We start from the raw sequence: 19,236 nt of genomic DNA, 5'->3' as shown, positions 1-19,236 counted from the left end.
TCAGCTATATGTATACATATATCCCCATGTCCCCTCCCTCTTGAGCCTCTGTCCCACCCTCCCTATCCCACCCCTCTAGGTCGTCACAAAGCATCGAGCTGATCTCCCTGTGCTGTGCTGCTGCTTCCCACTAGCCATCCATTTTACATTCGGTAGTGTATATATGTCAGTGCTACTCTCTCACTTCGTCCCAGCTCCCCCCCCCACCCCGCACCCCCCACCGGGTCTTCAAGTCTGTTCTCTACGTCTGCGTCTTTATTCCTGCCCTGCCACTAGGTTCATCAGTACCATTTTTTTAGATTCCATATATGTGCGTTAGCACACGGTATTTGTTTTTCTCTTTCTGACTTACTTCACTCTGTATGACAGACTGTAGGTCCATCCACCTCACTACAGATAATTCAGTTTCGTTCCTTTTTATGGCTGTGTAATGTTCCATTGTGTATATGTGCCACATCTTCTTTATCCATTCATCTGTCGATGGACTTTTAGGTTGCTTTCATGTCCTGGCTATTGTAAATAGTGCTGCAATGAACATTGCGGTACCTGTATCTTTTTGAATTATGGAAAAACCTAAAAATTTGAGGAAATAAAAATTGCTGTAGAAACAAAGCAAATCATAGTTACCTAGGCAAAATTATTAGATCAAAGACTCAACTGTTTTAGTTTGAAATACATTCGATATATTCACTTCAGTCAGCATGAAGTATAGGTACTGGCTTAGAAAAAGATTTGGTCTTCCCACAGTATCTTAAGAATAAAAATGTAAAAAAAAAATGTTTCCATTCATCGAAGGCTAAGCATCCACCGTGAGACATTCAGGTCTGGTAAAAATGTTTGATGGTATCAGTTAAAACCCTACTTAAGTAGAAAGGCCAGAACATGTTTGTTAATGAGTATCTAGCAATGTCATCATCTACTTAAGACAGAGCAAAGGGGATAAAATCAAAATTATTCAATCTCTGAGTGATGGAGGAAGTAAAGCTTGAAGTGACATATACAAACAACGTGTATGACATCCATCAACGTCAGGAGATTTTAAAGACATTAATTATCCAGTGCTCTAAGCTCTCCTTTGAGGTGTATTTAATGATTAAGAAAAAAGATACTGAGGAAAAGAAAACTGATGGAAACAGCAATCGATGAGTAATTCCGCATTGGAGGTGTACTCACAACCCAACACTTTACACTTATTTGCAGAATGGAAAGAACTGACTAATCCTTGTGCGGTTCCTTTTTTTTAAATTGAAGTATAGTCAGTTTACAATGCTGTGTTAGTTTCTGGTGTACAGCAGAGCGATTGTTATATGTATGTGTGTGTGTGTGTGTGTGTGTGTATTCTTTTTCGTATTCTTTTCCATTATAGTTTATTACAAGATATTGAATATAGTTCCCTGTGCTATAGAGTAGGTCCTTGTTGTTTATCTGTTTTATACACAGTAGCTTGCATCTGCCAATCCCAAACTCCTAATTAATCCCCCCAACCATGTTTCCCTTTGGTAATCATAAGTTTGTTTTCTGTGTCTGTGAATCTGTGTCTGTTTTGTAAATAAGTTCATTTGTATCATATTTTAGATTCCACATATAAGTGATATCATATGATATTTGTCTTTCTCTGTCTGGCTTACTTCACTTAGTATGCTAACCTCTAGGTCTATCCATGTTGCTGCAAATGGCATTATTCCATTCTTTTTTTATGACTGAGTAGTATTCCATTGTATATACGTACCGCATCTTCTTTATCCATTCATCTGTCGATGGACATCGAAGTTGTTTCCACTTCTTGGCTATTGTGAGTAGCACTGCCATGAACATTGGGGTGCATGTATCTTTTCAAATTAGAGTTTTCTCCAGATGTATGCCCATTGTCTTCTTTACTCACTTTTGACCATGTTCTTGCTATAGCAACCTTGAGCCAACTGAAGATCCTTTCTTACTCTCTCCTGGTCTGAATCTTCTGCTTCTCTGAACAAAGGTTGCAGAGGAATTTATTCAGACATTGCGTTTTACCGGTGATTTAATGCTATTTTTTTTCTTTTGTGAGTTAAAAATTATTTGGGTATCCAACAGAAAGATCTTCTCCTTTAGAATTTTGAGTACCTGAATGACTGAAATTTTAGCCATACTCCTACACTCTCATGTTAAGCAAATTGAGTTACATTGAAATTTTTAAGTGGTTTGGACCAATAGAGAAAATACTCTGTATTAATTAATAAGAGGGCCGTGGATTATTTTTTTAAGATTTTTTTTTTTCAAGGAGACAGCAATTTTCTGTAAAGGGCCAGTACTCAGTTTTTGTCACTGTAGCACAAAAGCAGAGAGAAACCATCAACAAATGGGAGTATCTGTGCTCCCACGAAACTTTATGGACAAAGAAATTTGAATTTCATGTACTTCTCATGTGTCACAAAATTTTATCCTTCTTCTGATTTAAAAAAATCATTCAAAAACGTAAAAACCATTTCTACCTGGCAAGCCATAGAAAAACAGACAGCGGGCAGGATTTGGCCTGTGGGCTGTAGTTTGCCGACCCCTGGTTTAGGAGATTAAATATCTCCCCAACTTGAAAGCTCTCACTTGATCAAAATAACTAACTACTATTAGTCTGTTTTCCAATAGTCCCATAATCTTTTCACCATCTAACTCTTGACTGACAAATTGGTCACCTCTCTTGAGACGACCCCATGGATCCGCTATGGCAGCCCAGAGTGCCAGAGAAGACAGCAGGACGGCTGCCATATTGGACCTTCATGGCTCTTACCCCTATGCTGTCATCTTACAAAATGCTTCCCGTATGTTCCAATGATAAAAGTCATAGTCATTTTCTCTAAAACATTTCTCTTAGGAGATCAATTTTTTTTTTTTTTTTTTTAATAATCGAGACTTTCCTTTTTTATTGAATGAAAGATTCTTTAAATTCTAGAGTGCTTTACAGTTTTCAAAAGTTTCACACACATGATTTCATATAATCCCGTAATAACCCTTTTCCCCCGCTACCCCTATATTGTTCTTCTCCCCTTCCCTCTCTCCTCTGGTAACCACTAGTTTGTAGGAGATCATTATTTTTAAGTTCAGAGACTTTCAAAGCTTCCTAGGAGTCCAGCTCCCTTCACTCAATATTGATTCTCAAAACTGACAGATGTGTTATCGGTCAGTTGCTCAGCTCTCTTACTACAGGCAGAAATAGGGCCGAGGGATGAGGAATGAACAAGAAAGGCCACTCACATCTCTAATACCTGGAAATAAGTAGTCATCGTTGGATCTGCTAAAATGACAACTAAATGAATATAATTATACTAAGAGATTTATTTATCTCCGTTAACATCTGAAAGTTCTTCTAGGCCGTAAACGGTATTTAAAAGTTGTTCTCTGTATATTATTGACTACCAGATTACAGTAATAAACACTGAACTCCTGACGATGGAATTTATAAATATATGGTGCAGATTCTGTGGTGTTAATATAGAAATATCAAATAAAACCTGACAAGGTAAATACAGTATTGCATGTCAAAATGGCTTAAATTGTCGTCCATGGAACACTAGACTTAAATTTGTATGCAGATTGGGTTTTATTATGTTTTTGAAGCTCCCTGGCGACCTGTCTTGCCAGGGCATTTGGAAATGTTAACTATCATAACCAATGAAAAAAAGGCATTAAAAAATCAAACCAGCATAACTCACACAGATTTGCGGTCTGTCATGAGTTGAACCTGAAGATAGCCTTAAATTCCTGCAACGTAATTAAAACATCTTAAGAGTTTAGTTACATGTTAAGAATTTATGCTTTTATGCAGGTGGCGTGTGTTAATACGGGTGTGTTTTTGTATGAAGGATTGTGATTAAAGTTTGTTAGGAAAAAATATACGGATGGTGGCACTCGACGTGTTCATATCCTGGTTGTGCTGGAGGGGCGGTGTTGGGTGTCAGGGCTATGAACACAGTTCCTGAGTGTCACTCTGAATATTATGGAATGGAACAAGCCAGATCTGTGTTTGCCTTGAAAGGTATCCAGACTTAATATTATACTTTAAAGACATTCTGAGGCGTTGACTTCAGAATAAGAGCAAACATTCTTTCTTTAGGCCTGGACAAACCCGAAAGGAATTACTGCAATCTCCTGTTTCAGGCATACATTTCCATAGTAGTGCTCAATGACAAGTCATTCATTCCCTGTAATCTGACTCTTAGGTGCAGGTCTCCAAAGGCTAAAATGAGGGGTATTTTTGTCTGCTTACCTTGCTATTTGATTGGGTCTCAGTGTATGTAGTACAAAGCTCATCTGTTAAGTTGGATTTACTACTCTCAGCTGGTGTCCATATCCATGCCTAAAGGCTTGTATTGAGATGGGTTGTAAAATCAGCTATCCTGCCATGATTGTTCAATGATCAACTCAGGAGGTTGAGTCTGGCTCCATGAAAATGCATTAGAATTGTATGTGTTAAAACAAACATTACAGGAAAAATTAGTCATCCTTTCCGGAGAAAGTATGCAGGGGAGCCTCATTCTCGAAGCAACACATGTTTTACAAGGTTGTCTTTCACAAGTTTGACTTGTACCCAATCTTTTGCTTAATATGAGGAAACGAAATCTGACTCGTTGCATCTTTACCTTTAGAAGGACCATTTTGAGTTATTTATATTCCTCTTCTTTGGTGGTGATGGCATGGCAGGAGGGGGCGTGTTGAATTACAACAAATAGTCGCACACTTAAAAAAGCCTCATCTTTCTCAACAAAGACTTCCTTTCCCTTCATAGAGTAAGAGGAGTGCTGTAAAAAAAAAAAAAAAAAAAAAAAAAATGCCCGGGAGAGAGATAATGAATTAAGGCTAGGAACAACTTGATTTTAGGTAGAATTTGAAATAGATGTGTCAGTGATAATTGCTAGACTGTCTAGTCACGTAAACGCTTGTTTATTCAACAGTGTAGTATTTGCCTTCCCTGAGATCTTGTGATCTAATGGAGTCGTATAGCATCCCTTCAGAATGCTTCTAAACTGTCAAGTCCCTCTTCTTGGGTTCAGACTCAACACTACCAATGAGAAAAGCCTTAAAGGGTAGAAGTCGTTGTTTTAACAATATATAGTAGTTGCTAAATGAACTTACTAGTTAGTTGATTTACTACATTCAATTTCAGAAGTGTTCTCCGATGAATATTCAGTTTTCCATGCTAATTGTTCCCACAGTGAATATTTGAGGATTTATAATGGGAAGGGACTAAGCCATGATGGGTATACAGCAGGTACTCAGTACATACTGTGGTTTTGTTACGCTCTCTCCTTGGTAGTAGAATTATTTCCTGCCATGCAGATGCATTCCAGAGGCAAGAGCATGTTCCCCGGGCCCAGGAAGGAGCTTGGCCTACGGGCCAAATCTCCCTCACCACCTGTTTTTGTAAATAAAGTTTTATTGGCACACAGCCCTGCCCACTTGCTGACATATTGTCTATGGCCACTTTCTTACTAAAACAGGAGAATCGCGTAGCTGCGACAGAGAGCATATGGCCAACAAAGCCTAAACTATTTACTACCTGGCCCTTTGCAGAAAAGCTTTGCTGACCCCTGTTCTAGACTCGGATGCTGTGCTGTCCAGTAATGTAGCCACAAGCCACATGTGGCAGCTGAGTGTTTGAAATGTGGCCGTTGTGAATCAAGATATGTTATATGTGTAAAACACACACCAGATGCCAAAGACTTAGGAAAAAGAAAGAAAAAGCATGTAAAAGAGCTCATCAGTTTTAAAATATTGATTACGTGTTGAAATAATACTATTTTGGAAATTGAGTTAAGTCAAATATATTGTTAAAGTTAATTTTACCTGTTTCTTTTTAATTGTTTTTTAAAAAAATATGACTATTAGAAAATTTTAAATGTGACTCCCATTTGTGGCTCACATTGTATTTCTAATGACACTGCTGGTCTAGAGCCTGGAATTTGGAGGCTATGTGATCTGTACAAAAGGTTAGAAAGAGGGAAGAGAAAACAAACCTTTGTATTAGCAAATATCTTTCAAAAGCAATACAATCTTCTGTTAATTTGGCTATTCCTCATAAGAAGGAATACTCAAAACTAACAGATTAGGATGTCTATGGGAAAAGTTTTAGTTGAAGTCTCCCAGAAGACCCTAACTCAGAATTCGAATTGGGAGGTGATCCCGGAAGCATCTGGAAGGGAGAGGGGAGGCGGAACCGAGGAGGAGAGGAAGCGGAAAGAGGGCATGGTCAGGAGCAGGTGATTGCTGTGGGCATCGGGCTCCTACAAGTGCGGGCGCTCGGGAGATTTTCTGAAACACGACTCAGAGTGGTCCCACCTGGAGGTGAGGAAGCTGGGCAGTTCATCCACCGACTGCCAATAGTTGCTGGCTGAGGGCTGCTCCTAGGGGCATCAACCTCCCTTCTCCTCCCCAGCACCCCCGCCTGCCCTGCCTGGGGCCAGAAAAAGCCCTGGAGCCTGAAGGAACAGGTGCTTGCAGCAAAAAGCCACCAGCAAGCTTGAGAATGGTGACTGCCTGAGGCATGGGGTTGGCCCCCGTAGTGTCTGGTACTGACACCAAACAATGTTTCACCCTAGAATTCATGATTTCTTCCACAAGCATTTGTATAGTTCCTGGTGCGTGTTCATTTTCTCCTCTGAACTGAACAATAGCATAAATGGGTACATTTGTTGTTGCTACACATCATGGATGGGAAAACTGAGCCCAAGCGTCATTTGTCCAGGAGAATTCAGCTGGGGTCGTGGCCCCGGGCTCCTCACTCTACATGTGTGGCCACTCATGCCTGACTCCTTGGACTTCTACAAAGTTCAGCTCCATAAGGAGATGGAAATGTATTGATGTTTTCGAGGTGAGAACAGGAAACTAGAACTTTTTGGGGGGGTACTCTGTAGAATTCCTTAGATATCCATAGGGAAGTAGATACTTATATCCACTTTAGTCCCAAGACTCTGATGCCAAAAAATGTTCTCTCTCATTTGCACAAGGCACAGTCAAAATCAAGGGGTTATAGGACATGCCGATCACCACACAGGATGTTAGTGATACAGTTAAATTCGAGAAAACTCCACAGAAGTCCCCGTAGTGGCAGCTTATGGGTGCGTGGTTCATTGAGGACTGGATTTGGTTACCTGCCCGTTACCCGGGCTCTCTTGAAAAGTGTTGTTAGTCCCTTTGGTACCTCTTGGAAACAAGTCCCTCTCTCTCAGCTTCATTTCCCTTTATTATACTTCTTAGTGACTTGGTAATTCTTTGCGGACTTCGGTAACACTTGTACTATTTAAATTTGAATAACCCCAAAGGATCTAGATAGGCCAATGTGTTTAAACCACAGGCTTTAGTCTGCATATTAGTTGATTAAAAACAGATTTTATACATGATGTATCCTTAATAAAAGGAGAGAAAAGCAAGCAGATGTTTGTAAAGTCTAAATGTGTTAGATTATATTTATTTGGATCTCTTGCTGACTAGCTTAAGTCATACCTATGACAATTGAACTTTAAACAGTTTTCATGATGTATTTCCCTGGTAATTTCCTGCTCTGAAGGGTCAGCCAAAAAGAAAAGTAAAAGGATTCCCTAAGACGAACATACAAAAAGAAGTTGACAAACATACCGTAAAGTGGTCATATCTAAGTCAAAGACACTGAATAATGGAAGGCGTCGAAATTATTCTCTAGTTTCGGACCATAAAGTGGTTGCACTTTGTTTAATTCAAACAGTAGAAAAACATTTGGCTTTTGTGCAGGTGGTAAAGAGCTTTGAAAGCAAGTTTTTCGTTGATGCAAACATGAGGTCATTAAGTTGCACCTAAATCACTCTGTCTGGTTCATTCTCTGACTTTTTGTGGTATCCCACCCTTCAAGGGAGAAACGATTCTTTTTCTCCCTTAAAATATTTATATTTGAGACCCTTTGAGTGTCTCGAAGTCGAAATGGAAGATTTCCTGTTGATCTTCCGGTTCAGATGAAATAACGCCCCAAACCTCCCTCTGAATTCTGAACACATGAGAATTACAGATAAAATATTTTAAAACGGATTTTAAAGAATAATAACCAAGCTTAAACATAAGTGGAAAGTCTCCGAGGATCAGAAATGAAAGGAAATGCAGACATGAGAGGGGGGAAGAGTGAGGGGGCAGTGGGGACCTGAGGGGAAACATGGTGGAATATATCCCGCATGTGGCAGCAGAAATTAACACAACATTGTAAATCAACTAGACTTCAATAAACGAAATTTCAAAAAATTTTGATGTTCTAAAGGAACAGGGAATAGTTCTAGATTCTTAAGGAGGACCGTGATATGAAAAATGTAGCATTCGAGGAAATTTGATCTGGCATTGATAGGTTGATAGGCAAAGAATAGAAGCAGGTACAGTGAAACGTACTATGAGTAAACGTGTATGATGAGGACTTCTTATCAATGCCTATAAATGACCATAGTGTCATCAATAGCTGGACAGTTCAGACCTTCTTCCAACGGATTGACCTCAGCCTGCCCATAAGATGGTAAATTCTAAAAATCCAACAGTAGTTGGTTTGATGTGGGAATATATTCCTTCTATTATTGCCATTTCTGATTCAGGTAAAGGAATGAGAAATCCAGTTACCTCTTTTCTCCCTCGTTCACAACCTGGAAATAACCTATGACTAATCATTCAGTGAAATATGCCTGAGTTCGTACAGGAAGCAGGAACAAAAAGTGAGATCTGAACATTTTGAAAATAATCTTTTACACTGTAACTTTTCAAAATCCAGTTTAAATCTATAAGTACTTGAAACTGCGTAGGTTTCATTGAGATTTCTTTAAAAATGTATCCATTTTCCTGAGTATGAGTAATTTTGTATATACTAAAGTATTAAAAGTATGCAGAATAATATTTTCCTCTCTTTTTTTTCAACAGCAAAACTTAGAGAGTAACCTCACCAACCTTATTAAGAGGAACACGGAACTGGAGACGCTCTTGGCTAAACTCATCCAAACATGTCAACATGTGGAGGTGAGTATCTCTGCGTGCTATTTTTCATATGAAAACTGCTTGATCACGGTTTTTATACCCTCACCCTTTATATTTCTCCAATGGGAATCTTCTTAAAGTCAGAGTTTTTGCAGAAGCCAGATATCTAACATGGATGAAATTAGAAGGAACTAGAACCTTCGAGAATCTCTCCCCATCCACTGCTTTGCTCTGCCCCTGCTCCTATCACAGCTCTCCCTAATCCGGCTTTCCTTAGCATTCCTAATCTTGTAGATTTGAATCACTCTTACAAAGAACAGCCCAAAAAAGCACTATTTAAAAGGTGTTGTATTAGTTTCTGAGGGCTGCTGTAACCAATCACCACAAACTTGGATGGCATAAAACACAGACATTGATTCTCTCGCCATTCTGAAGGCCGGAAGTCCAAAATCAAGGTGTTGGCAAGGCCTTGCTCGTTCTGAAGGCTCTTGGGGAGTGTCCTCTCATGCCTCTTCCCACCTCCTAGTGGATGCAGGCAATCCTTGGTGTTCCTTGGCTTGTGGCTGCATCACTCTAATCTCGGCCTCTGTCGTCACGTGGCCTCCTCCCTGTGTGTCTCTGTGTCTGTGTCCAAATCTCCTTCTTACAGGGACGCCTGTCATTGGATTACGCTCCACCCTACTCTAGTATGAACTCACTTTAACTTGATTCCATCTGCAAAGACCCCATTTCCAAATAAGGTCATATTTACAGATACCAGGGGTTAGGACTTGGACATGCCTTTTCTTGGGGGGGATACAATTCATCCCACTACAGGTGTGTATTAAATACATCTTGGCTGTCAGATATGTTTCCATGAAATTGACCACAACTGCAGCATGTTGGGATTAAGTCAAGAGCATGCAGGCAGCACTGACAGCAAGGGCGAGTTGCAGAACCCAGATCTTTCTAACCCTCCGCTTAGAACAGATTCGCTTTTGGCAATGATCTTTCGAGGGAGCATTTGGAGCCTTGCTGATTTAACAACATTGTAAATAATAGTGAACAAGCATAATGTTTTCATTATAGGGTGAAGTGAATATGTATTATAGAATTAAACGGATGAACAAAAAAATGATCCATGTGCTATATTTCATTTTTATGATGTGATAGCATTTGATGTTTAGGACCATAAGAAAGAATTACTTCTCTTCAGTTAAAAAAAAAAAAAAAAAAAGAAAGAAAAGAAAAAATTACCTGTGTTGTATGGCAAAATCTTACAAATGCAGTATGGATTAGGTGATTATTTCATTCAGTTTCAGCTAGTTACTTCTTAAAGCATTAGTGTCTGGTTTCTATTATGGCCTTTAGTGATTTCAGAACAACTGTCTTGCTCCTAATGCAATATTAGTATGGCTTGAGCTTACAAAAATGCTGTTCATCCTAACATGTAAAATTACATTCTGTAATGTTCAATAATTTCAAATGATAGATAGATGTGTCATTCACAAAATTTACAAGCAGATTCTGTTTTTATTTCAAAAGATTAGGTATTTAGTTGACATACAGGCTTTTAAAATAAAGCTATTACTGAATTGATTGCAGCAGACTTTCAAATAGACACGTACATGCCATTAGAAGTTATTCTAGACAAAGAGTAAAGAATATTCATTCCATTCACTGTTATTATTCCTGTATAAATCCTTTGGAATGGAAAGAAATGTGTGTGGGTGAATAAACTTGGTATTTAGGAAATTGATTCTAGGTAAGAGTCAAAGAAAATTATAAGTAGAAAAATAATGATACCAGCAGTACCTATTTTTACGTGTTCCCTTATTCATAGTTATTCATATTCTCAAAGTATAATTTTTTAAAATTGAGCATCTAAATCTCATATAATAATCGAATGAGTCTGCCTCGAAATTTGTTTAATCTTTGATGAAGGAATAAGCAAGATGATAAAGCTGGCTTAAAGGAGGATTCGTATCAGAAACTGATACGTACAAACATGGGGGTTGGGAGGTAGTAGGGAGAAAAGAATGCTAGAGTAAGATAGCTAAATTCAATGCAAAACTGGTCGGTGACCTAAGGGGCAATAAAATCATTACATTTGAGCAAAATAAGTTGCATACCATCAGTTTTCTCTAAGTTAACATTTAACTTTGCAGAGACTAAGCCCTCATCAATAGTAAATAGAAAGTCAAACTCCGTTACACCCCAGCCTGGAGAGTCAGATGACCCTTCCTTAGGCTGGCTTCATGGAGTCTGCCCTAGTATGACACCAGAAGGACTCAGTCTTCTTTTTGCCTTATTTCCAAGATGTGGATAATTTAGCTTAAGCTGACTTTCTGCTCTTCCTGTTCTGGACACTGTTGATCTCTGAGCTGTGTCCACTAAACACATATTTCTGGGTGAGGGTGTCAACTTTTGCCTGAGGTCAGTTACTTTGGTTTGGTAAGTGGTCGCACTAGTTCATTCCATTAATGCGTGGGGAGTGTCCTCCGTGTGTGTGTGTTGCCCTGTGCTAGGTGGAAAGGACCCTGCCCACACGGAGCTTACTATCTCAACTAAGATGAAAGAGCAAGACCAAATAGAAAAACGAATTGCCATGAGAGAGGTGGGGATTATATACTTTGGAATTTCAGAGAAGTGAGAAATTTCTTCCAGCTGGGGGAGGTAGTACACGATCTGAGGCTGCCTTCAAGGGTATGTAACATTCGGGCCTGTGGAGACACGGGAGAGGCTCTGCTTGCAGGGCAAACCAAGGCATGGGGATGGAAAAATGTATGTGCACAAAGCCAGGAGTTCATTCTATAGGAATAGAAAGTGTTTGAGGGTGGACAAGTAGGAACTGGCTTTGGAGAGATGAGGGTTCAGTGGACTTTAACATTGCATCTGAGTTTGAACTTTATTTGGTTTTGAAGGTTTTAGTGAGGGCTTGAGGAACGCTGTGTAAATTTCACAGTTACAATTAGCATCCCTAACTCTTTTCAGGAAATGATATTTTTGGTTATTGGGAAAATAGTATGGACATCTTGATGCAAAACGATCACACATCCAAGGGAAAATGTCCCAGCACTAGTAAACTCCAAAAAAGGTGGTGGGATTTGTTCGGCACCAGCATGACAGTCTTTTAAATCAGTGCGGTGGAAAAGAATTTCCTGGTTCACATCCTAGGTTCCTAGACCTTATTTCTTCCTTTTCCTCTTCCTGAAGGTGTCCTTGTGTTCGGGTATGAGCATTCCAGGGGAAAATAATCCCTGTGCCAGCTGGAGCTAAAAACACTCAAAGCCCAGAGGCAACTCTCAATTGTTGTAAATGAAATCAACGAATTCCCACCAAATCCTGAGGAAATGCCACATCCTTATAAGTCCACACCTCCTTCCTGGGATTCACTTCTGCTTTTCTTTAGAATGAAAAGAGTCTGAAGGTCTCCCACCCCCATCCCCATTGTTTTCATAGCTTGTTTTTTTTTGTTTTTTTTTTTTTTTTTACATAGCTTGTTTTTAAACAAGCAAGTGAAATAGCTTTTTGATAGTAAGTACCAAATTTTTTTAAAACTAGAGGACAGAGGGTATGAGGCCAAGGCAGTCTAGGACTCAGAGATAGAAGCATTGAAAAGGCAACAAAAGGCAACATCAGGTCAACTCCCACGAAATGTTTGTGTAATTTGGTGGGATTCTAAAAATTAGTGGGTTTTAGCCAGAGTTTTGTTTTCTGCAAGAGAAGAATGCAATAGAAAATTGCCTTGGGTTGAGTTTGGAGTTAGTTATGGGGTGTAGAACGAGTCCATGAAAAGTGGTCAAAATTTGGATCAGCTGCAGCACTTCACATTTTTAGATCATATATGGACTATTTCTCTTCGTCATCTCGTCTTCCTCCCCATTTTCTTTTAAAAATCAGAAGACCTAGTTTATTAGCTAAGCAGATACTTAGAATCAATGACGGATATCATATTCTCCACACATTCTGAGAATCAAATTCTTTCACAGGGAATACAATACCCAGATATGCAATAGATAACTCATTTTGGGAATTACAGGTAACCAGTGACTAAATCCACAGTGAGATGGCAGAGAAAAACTATGAAAGGATGTCTAATTGCCGTAGCATTTTGGAGAAGATAAAGGCTCAGCTGACTTCACCGTCCTTGCCCAAGCTCATCCTAGCAGGCCATTCTCTAAGCCAGCATCCTGTCAAAGTCCTGGCTTTTTAGCTCCTTTGGCTTATCTTGTCTTGTTTATAATCACTTTTTTGTGTCCTTTTGCCGTTGATTTTCACACCAAGTCTTTAAGTTATTTTTTTTTCTTTTCTTTTAATAAAATAGCTTAAGAAATGGTAAAAACTGATTTGGGAAAACAGATGAGGGTCTGTAAAAGAATTTTTCAGCCATTCACCAAGCTCTAAAAAGCATTCAAATGTAAACTTTGAAATCAGGAAAAAATTGCTGGGTTAAAAGAAAGATGAACCTTTATGTTTAAATTCATTTTGTTGTGTAGTTTTATGTCAAAGCATTCTCTGTCTATGGAAACCTTGGCAGTTGCTCCATCTGGAGCCACTGGATTAAGACCACCATCCGAACACCAAAGGTGCTGCTGTTTGTATCTTGTGGACAGATGTCTGATCTTGGATGACGTGTATCCTGCTAGGGGCCAACTTGAATGTCCAAAGTCGTGATCCAGTGTCACTTGCAGATAAGGGTTAGATTCCCACCCCACATGAGCCCTTGTGAGGAATGTTCTCAAGGTATATTTAGAGTCAGATTCTGGAACCACATCAGACAACCCACAGTCATTCATGGCTCTTCGTTAAACAGCTCTGGAATAAGGATAATGTGATACTGCAAATATGGTGGCATTCAGAAACTGGATTATGAGAAGCCACTGTGGTAAAGATTGGTCTCTTAAGTTTAAGTTTTAGGATTCTCAGGACAAAGGAGAAAAGGGACTCCTGGACTACACAGAATTTCATCTTCTCTGGAGAGGATTCTTTTTTTTTTTTTTTTAAATTCAAGTATTGTTGGTTTACAATGTTGTGTTAATTGCTGCTGTACAGCAAAGTGATTCGGTTATGCATACATATACATTCTTTTTTTTTAAACATATTCTTTGCCATTATGGTTTATCACAGGATACTGAATATAGTTCTCTGTGCTATACAGTAGGACCTTGTTGTTTATCCATCCTATATATACGAGCTCGCATCTGCTAACCCCAACCTCCCACTCCACCCCTCCCCCAACCCCCTCCCCCTTGGCAACCACCAGTCTGTTCTTTATGTCCGTGATTCTGTTTCATAGATAGGTTCATTTGTGTCATATTTTAGATTCCACATATAAGTGATATCGTATGGTATTTGTCTTTCTCTTTCTGACTTACTTCACTTAGTAGGATTATCTCTAGTTGCATCCATGTTGCTGCAAATGGCATTATTTCATTCTTTTTTATGGCTGAGTAGTATTCCCTTGTATATATCTACCACATCTTCTTTATCCATTCATCTTTTGATGGACATTTAGGTTGTTTCATGTCTTGCCTATTGTGAATAGTGCTGCTATGGACATAGGGGTGCACGTATCTTTTTGAATTACAGTTTTGTCCGGATATATGCCCAGGAGTGGGATTGCTGGATCATCTGGTAATTCTATTTTCAGTTTTCTGAGGAACCTCCATACTTGCAACAACTTACATTCCCAGTGTAGGAGGGTTCCCTTTTCTCCACATCCTCTCCAGCATTTGTTCTTTGTAGACTTTTTAATGATGGCCGTTCTGACTGGCATGAGGTGGTACCTCATTGCAGTTTTGATTTGCGTTTCTCTAATAATTAGCAATGTTGAACATCTTTTCATGTGCCTATTGGCCATCTGTATGTCTTCTTTGGAGAAATGTCTATTTAAGTCTTCTGCCAACTTTTGGATAGTGTTGTTTGTTTTTTTGTTGTTGAGTTATATGAACTGTTGTATATTTTGGAAATTAAGCCCTTGTTGGTCACATCATTTACAAATGTTTTCTCCCATTCTGTAGGTTGTCTTTTCATTTTGTTTGTGGTTTCCTTTGCTGTGCAAAAGGTTGTAAGTTTGATTAGGTCCCATTTGTTTGTTTTTGTTTTTATTTCTATTGCCTTGGGAAACTGACCTAAGAAAACATTGGTACAGTTTATGTCAGAGAATGTTTTGCCTATGTTTTCTAGGAGTTTTATGGTGTCGTGTCTTACGTTTAAGTCTTTAAGGCATTTTGAGTTCATTTTTGTGTATGGTAAGAGGGTGTGTTCTAACTTCATTGATTTACATGTGGCTGTCCAACTTTCCCAACACCACTTGCTGAAGAGACTGCCTTTTTCCCGTTGTATATTCTTGCCTCCTTTGTCGAAGATTAATTGACCGTAGGTGTGTGGGTTTATTTCTGGGTTCTCTATTCTGTTCCATTGATCCATATGTCTGTTTTTGTGCCAATACCATGCTGTTTTGATTACTGTAGCTTTGTAGTATTATTGTCTGAAGTCTGGGAGGGTTATGCCTCCTACTTTGTTCTTTTTCTTCAGCATTGCTTTGGAGATTCTGGGTCTTTTATAGTTCCATATGAAGTTTAGGATTATTTTTTCTAGTCCTGTGAAAAAATGTCGTGGGTAATTTGATAGGGATCATATTAAATCTGTAGATTGCTTTGGGTAGTATGGCCATTTTAACAATAGTCCTCCAATCCAAGAGCATGGGATATCTTTCCATTTCTTTGAATCATGAGAAGATTCATTTTTGACTACTGCATGTGTTTAATGGCTTTGTATCCAGTTTACTCAACCAAGGTTGCTAAAATTGACAACTCATGAAGCAAATTTAGCTTTTCTCAGTGGAGATTAAATTTAACTGTTTATTAAGGTAGTATGTAACACATACTTGAATGTCTCCCCTTGGATTCAGTGCTCTTGCCTTAAAAAAAAAATTGATTCATAAAGGGCATTGGATCCTGTTTCCTCCTTAGTTATATTCATGAAGAACAATGAGAAGACATCAGTAGAACGGCTTCCAATATTTTGGAATAAGAGATGAATCTTATGAATGAACGAATGTAAGGCTTAATTAGTTTGGTATTACTTTCAGAATAACGTTCCCAAATTTCAGCTTTGAAACTTTTTGAAACATGATCCAAACCTTTTATCATCTATAGTCTTTCCAATTTGGATGGAATGAACTATTGTGTCCGCTTCAGAATCCTACCAGGTGGTTTGTATCGGAGCGTGATCACGTGTACCTGCCTCTGAAGACAATCCCTCTTACATATTTGAATTTAGCAATGCAGATTTCCAAGGCTAATACTTAGATGTGAAATAATCTGCCTTAATTGGGGATGCCAAATGGTTGAGCAGTAGGAATGAAGAGCGAAGACATGGTTTTACTGACATATCTTAATGTAGTTTCTCCCCATAACACAGGAATTCTTTATCATGTCTCCTCTACCCTATTCCACACACAACCTTCTTGCCTTGAAATATTTAGATGCTTGATGAGAGCAGCAGAGTTGTTTCTGGTGTGATATAAAGAATAATAAGAACAGGCCATGAAAATTTTTTAAATTGCCATCATAGTTCTAACTCAGCTTTCACTTGAGATGGTGGTAGTTGGATGGATCCAGGTGAGAGAGTCAGAGGGGTGAAAGGAATGATCCCAGATGAGAAGGTGACTGTATGGTAGAAGACTGAGTCCCATTATTGCTCCGGTGCCTGCCATCCAGAGACAAGTGTGATCCCACCCATCAATCCATCATTTTGTTACTGAACCAGCCTCTTTTGTTTCTGGGTCTTAATATCTAGTTTATAAATCAGCTATACTCCAATAAATTTTTTTTAAAAAGAAGAAAAAAACCCAACAAGGTCCTACTGTATAGCACAGGGAACTATATTCAATATCTTGTAACAAACCATAATGGAAAAGAATATGAAAAAGAATATAGATAGATAGATAAAACTGAATTACTTTGCTGTACACCAGAAACTAACACAACATTGTAAATCAACTATACATCAATAAAAGTTTTAAAAAAATATCTAGTTGAAATTATTTTTCTCAATATAAAATTGCTTTTTGTGATAATCAAGCTGAAATTATCTCTGTATATAAGATCATGAGAAAAACAGGACACATCATCTTTTACCTTTATTCAATTGACTTCTGTTTTTAATTGCTAAATGTTGTAGGGAAAACTGAAAAGCTTTGTTCTAATTTTGAAACTCCCCAGCAAAAGAGATGAGTCATGCATATCAAATGTTTGTTAACAAGAGCGCAATTGTAGCACTGGCTATTTTTGTTTGAAACAGAAATATGGAAATTTAAATTCAGCTATTTAAAAAGCCTGAGGCTACCCCTGAATGTACAAGGCTTCCAGTGAGGACCAACACAAAGATTTTTACAACCAAGTGAGGTAACTTCCTGGCCTAGGAATTTATGACAGAGCTTTTACTATGCTTTTAAAAGTATTTTCACTAGATATAACAGCAGGTTCATATATATGAGGTGATGAAAACTATCACAGTAGCCTAATTCTCTGACTTGGCAAGCTTGGCATTAGGCTGTGCTAAGTTCAAGGATACCTTCCATCTATTTACCCAGGTTAGGAAGATGGTGCCTTGTCCGTTCTTGCAGGTGTTCGAGATGATTACTGTATCAAGTGGGTACAGTTCCACAGCCAGGTGTAGACTGTGGTGTAGGGAAAGCAGAAATGGTAGGACTTACGCAAATGTATATGAGAAACGATAACGACCACTTGACAAACTCCTACTATAACTTCCTGACTTCAATATCCTAATGGCCCTTTGAGGTAAATGGCACCACAGAAATGTGACTTGAAGCCAGACAGAACAAGAATCGGCCAGTAAAGAAATGGGTTGAATCCAATCAAGTAGTAAAGCAACTGGAGTGGTTACCCGGCCTCAGCTACCCAAACCAGGTGGTAGAGTTGAAAGACATGATTAAAAATTCCTAGGGGGAATTCTCATGACCAGAAACATTCCCATCTGCTGGGGAATTGGAAACCTTGTCCAACCCGTGATAGCGAGGGCCCAATGGGTATACATCAGTGGTACCAGTAGAACCAGTGAGCCTTCGGGTCTTGTGAATTATCCTCAAATCTTTGACTGTTAATCCTTGACCTGGTAACCTCAACTTCTTTGAGATGACCAGTTTACTTCCTTAAGTAAATAAAGTTCTTTTTTCCCTCCTCCCCTGGAAGTTTGAGAATGATGTTAAAACAAAAAACAAAAAAAATGAAAACCTAAATAATAGCCATAGAATCAATATTTTGGGTTACGGTTTAGGACTAAAACATACGTTTGTATTTTAAGGGTTTGTAGCATTAAAGAGAATATGCCATACTCCAGAAATTTGACAGGTTAGCTTTGAGATTCTAATCTGAAACATGTAATTTATTCTAGACTTCTGATTTTAAGGTGAAAGCGTAAAATCGTTTGTTTCAAGCCAATGTTAGAATGTTCACTAGAACTTGAGTTTCACTACGTTTGTAAGTTTTTATTAGATTTCTAAGAGCTACGTAAGGACTTGAGAAGGTTTACCTTGTTAGGGTTTTAATTTTGTCCCGTTAAGCATTTAAAGTGGTTATAAAGTAAATTGCATATGTTACATTTATAAACACAACTTAAAATGTTACAGGAATTTGGTGATAAAAATCTGAACAATGATTACCTGAGGGGGTGAAAATTGACTGGAAGAGGGGCTTGAGGATACTTTCTGGGTCGATGGAAACATATCTTGATTAAGCTGTTGGTTAGGTTGGTTATCAAAACCCGTTGAATTGTCCCTTAAGATTTATTTATGCATTTCCCTGTATGTAAGTTTGACCTCAATTCTTAAAACGTGTACTGGAACTTAATCAACTAATATATAGATGGAAGTGACTGTTTAATGGAGTTGAGTCTGTTCAACTTGAGTTAATCAGACATTGATTCAGGGACCCCTGAGAGTGATTATCCTTGGTTTCATAAAATTTCTTGAATTTATGAATAGAATAATGAGATCCATAATTTCAACTTAAAAGCTTAAGGAGAACTGCATAGTGATTTGTTGATATAGGTACAGTCCTTGGGCAAGAATCCTCATGATTTTTAAGTGCATGTCTCTTCCCTCTCCTAGTTGGTTGGACTCGTTGGGAAGCAGGACAGTATCTTTCTTTTCCTTAGAAAATGACCAGATAGCCACTTGGAATTAAGTGGAGGGAAACACTTTTAAACACCTCCACAGATGTAGTATGGATAATCAACCTAGGTCTGAAGATGGTGACATTTTCGATATCAGACTCTCATGACACA

At 38.5% G+C, this 19,236-nt stretch overlaps 1 protein-coding gene across 5 annotated transcripts in view; it reads left to right on the top strand.

Moving 5' to 3' along the window:
- MID1 (midline 1) overlaps nucleotides 1-19,236 on the top strand; it is a 615,186-nt gene that overhangs the window by 518,188 nt on the left and 77,762 nt on the right. For all 5 annotated transcript variants that reach the window (XM_068533512.1, XM_068533511.1, XM_068533513.1 and 2 more), the window contains one exon: nucleotides 8,890-8,985. In XM_068533512.1, coding sequence (XP_068389613.1) covers nucleotides 8,890-8,985 — 96 coding nt within the window. The remainder of the gene's footprint in view (nucleotides 1-8,889; nucleotides 8,986-19,236) is intronic.

Source organism: Eschrichtius robustus, chromosome X, assembly GCF_028021215.1.
Source record: "Eschrichtius robustus isolate mEscRob2 chromosome X, mEscRob2.pri, whole genome shotgun sequence".
Lineage (NCBI taxonomy): Eukaryota > Metazoa > Chordata > Mammalia > Artiodactyla > Eschrichtiidae > Eschrichtius > Eschrichtius robustus.
The sequence above is the reverse complement of the archived record's forward strand: the minus strand, read 5'-3'. Positions and strand labels throughout refer to the sequence as shown.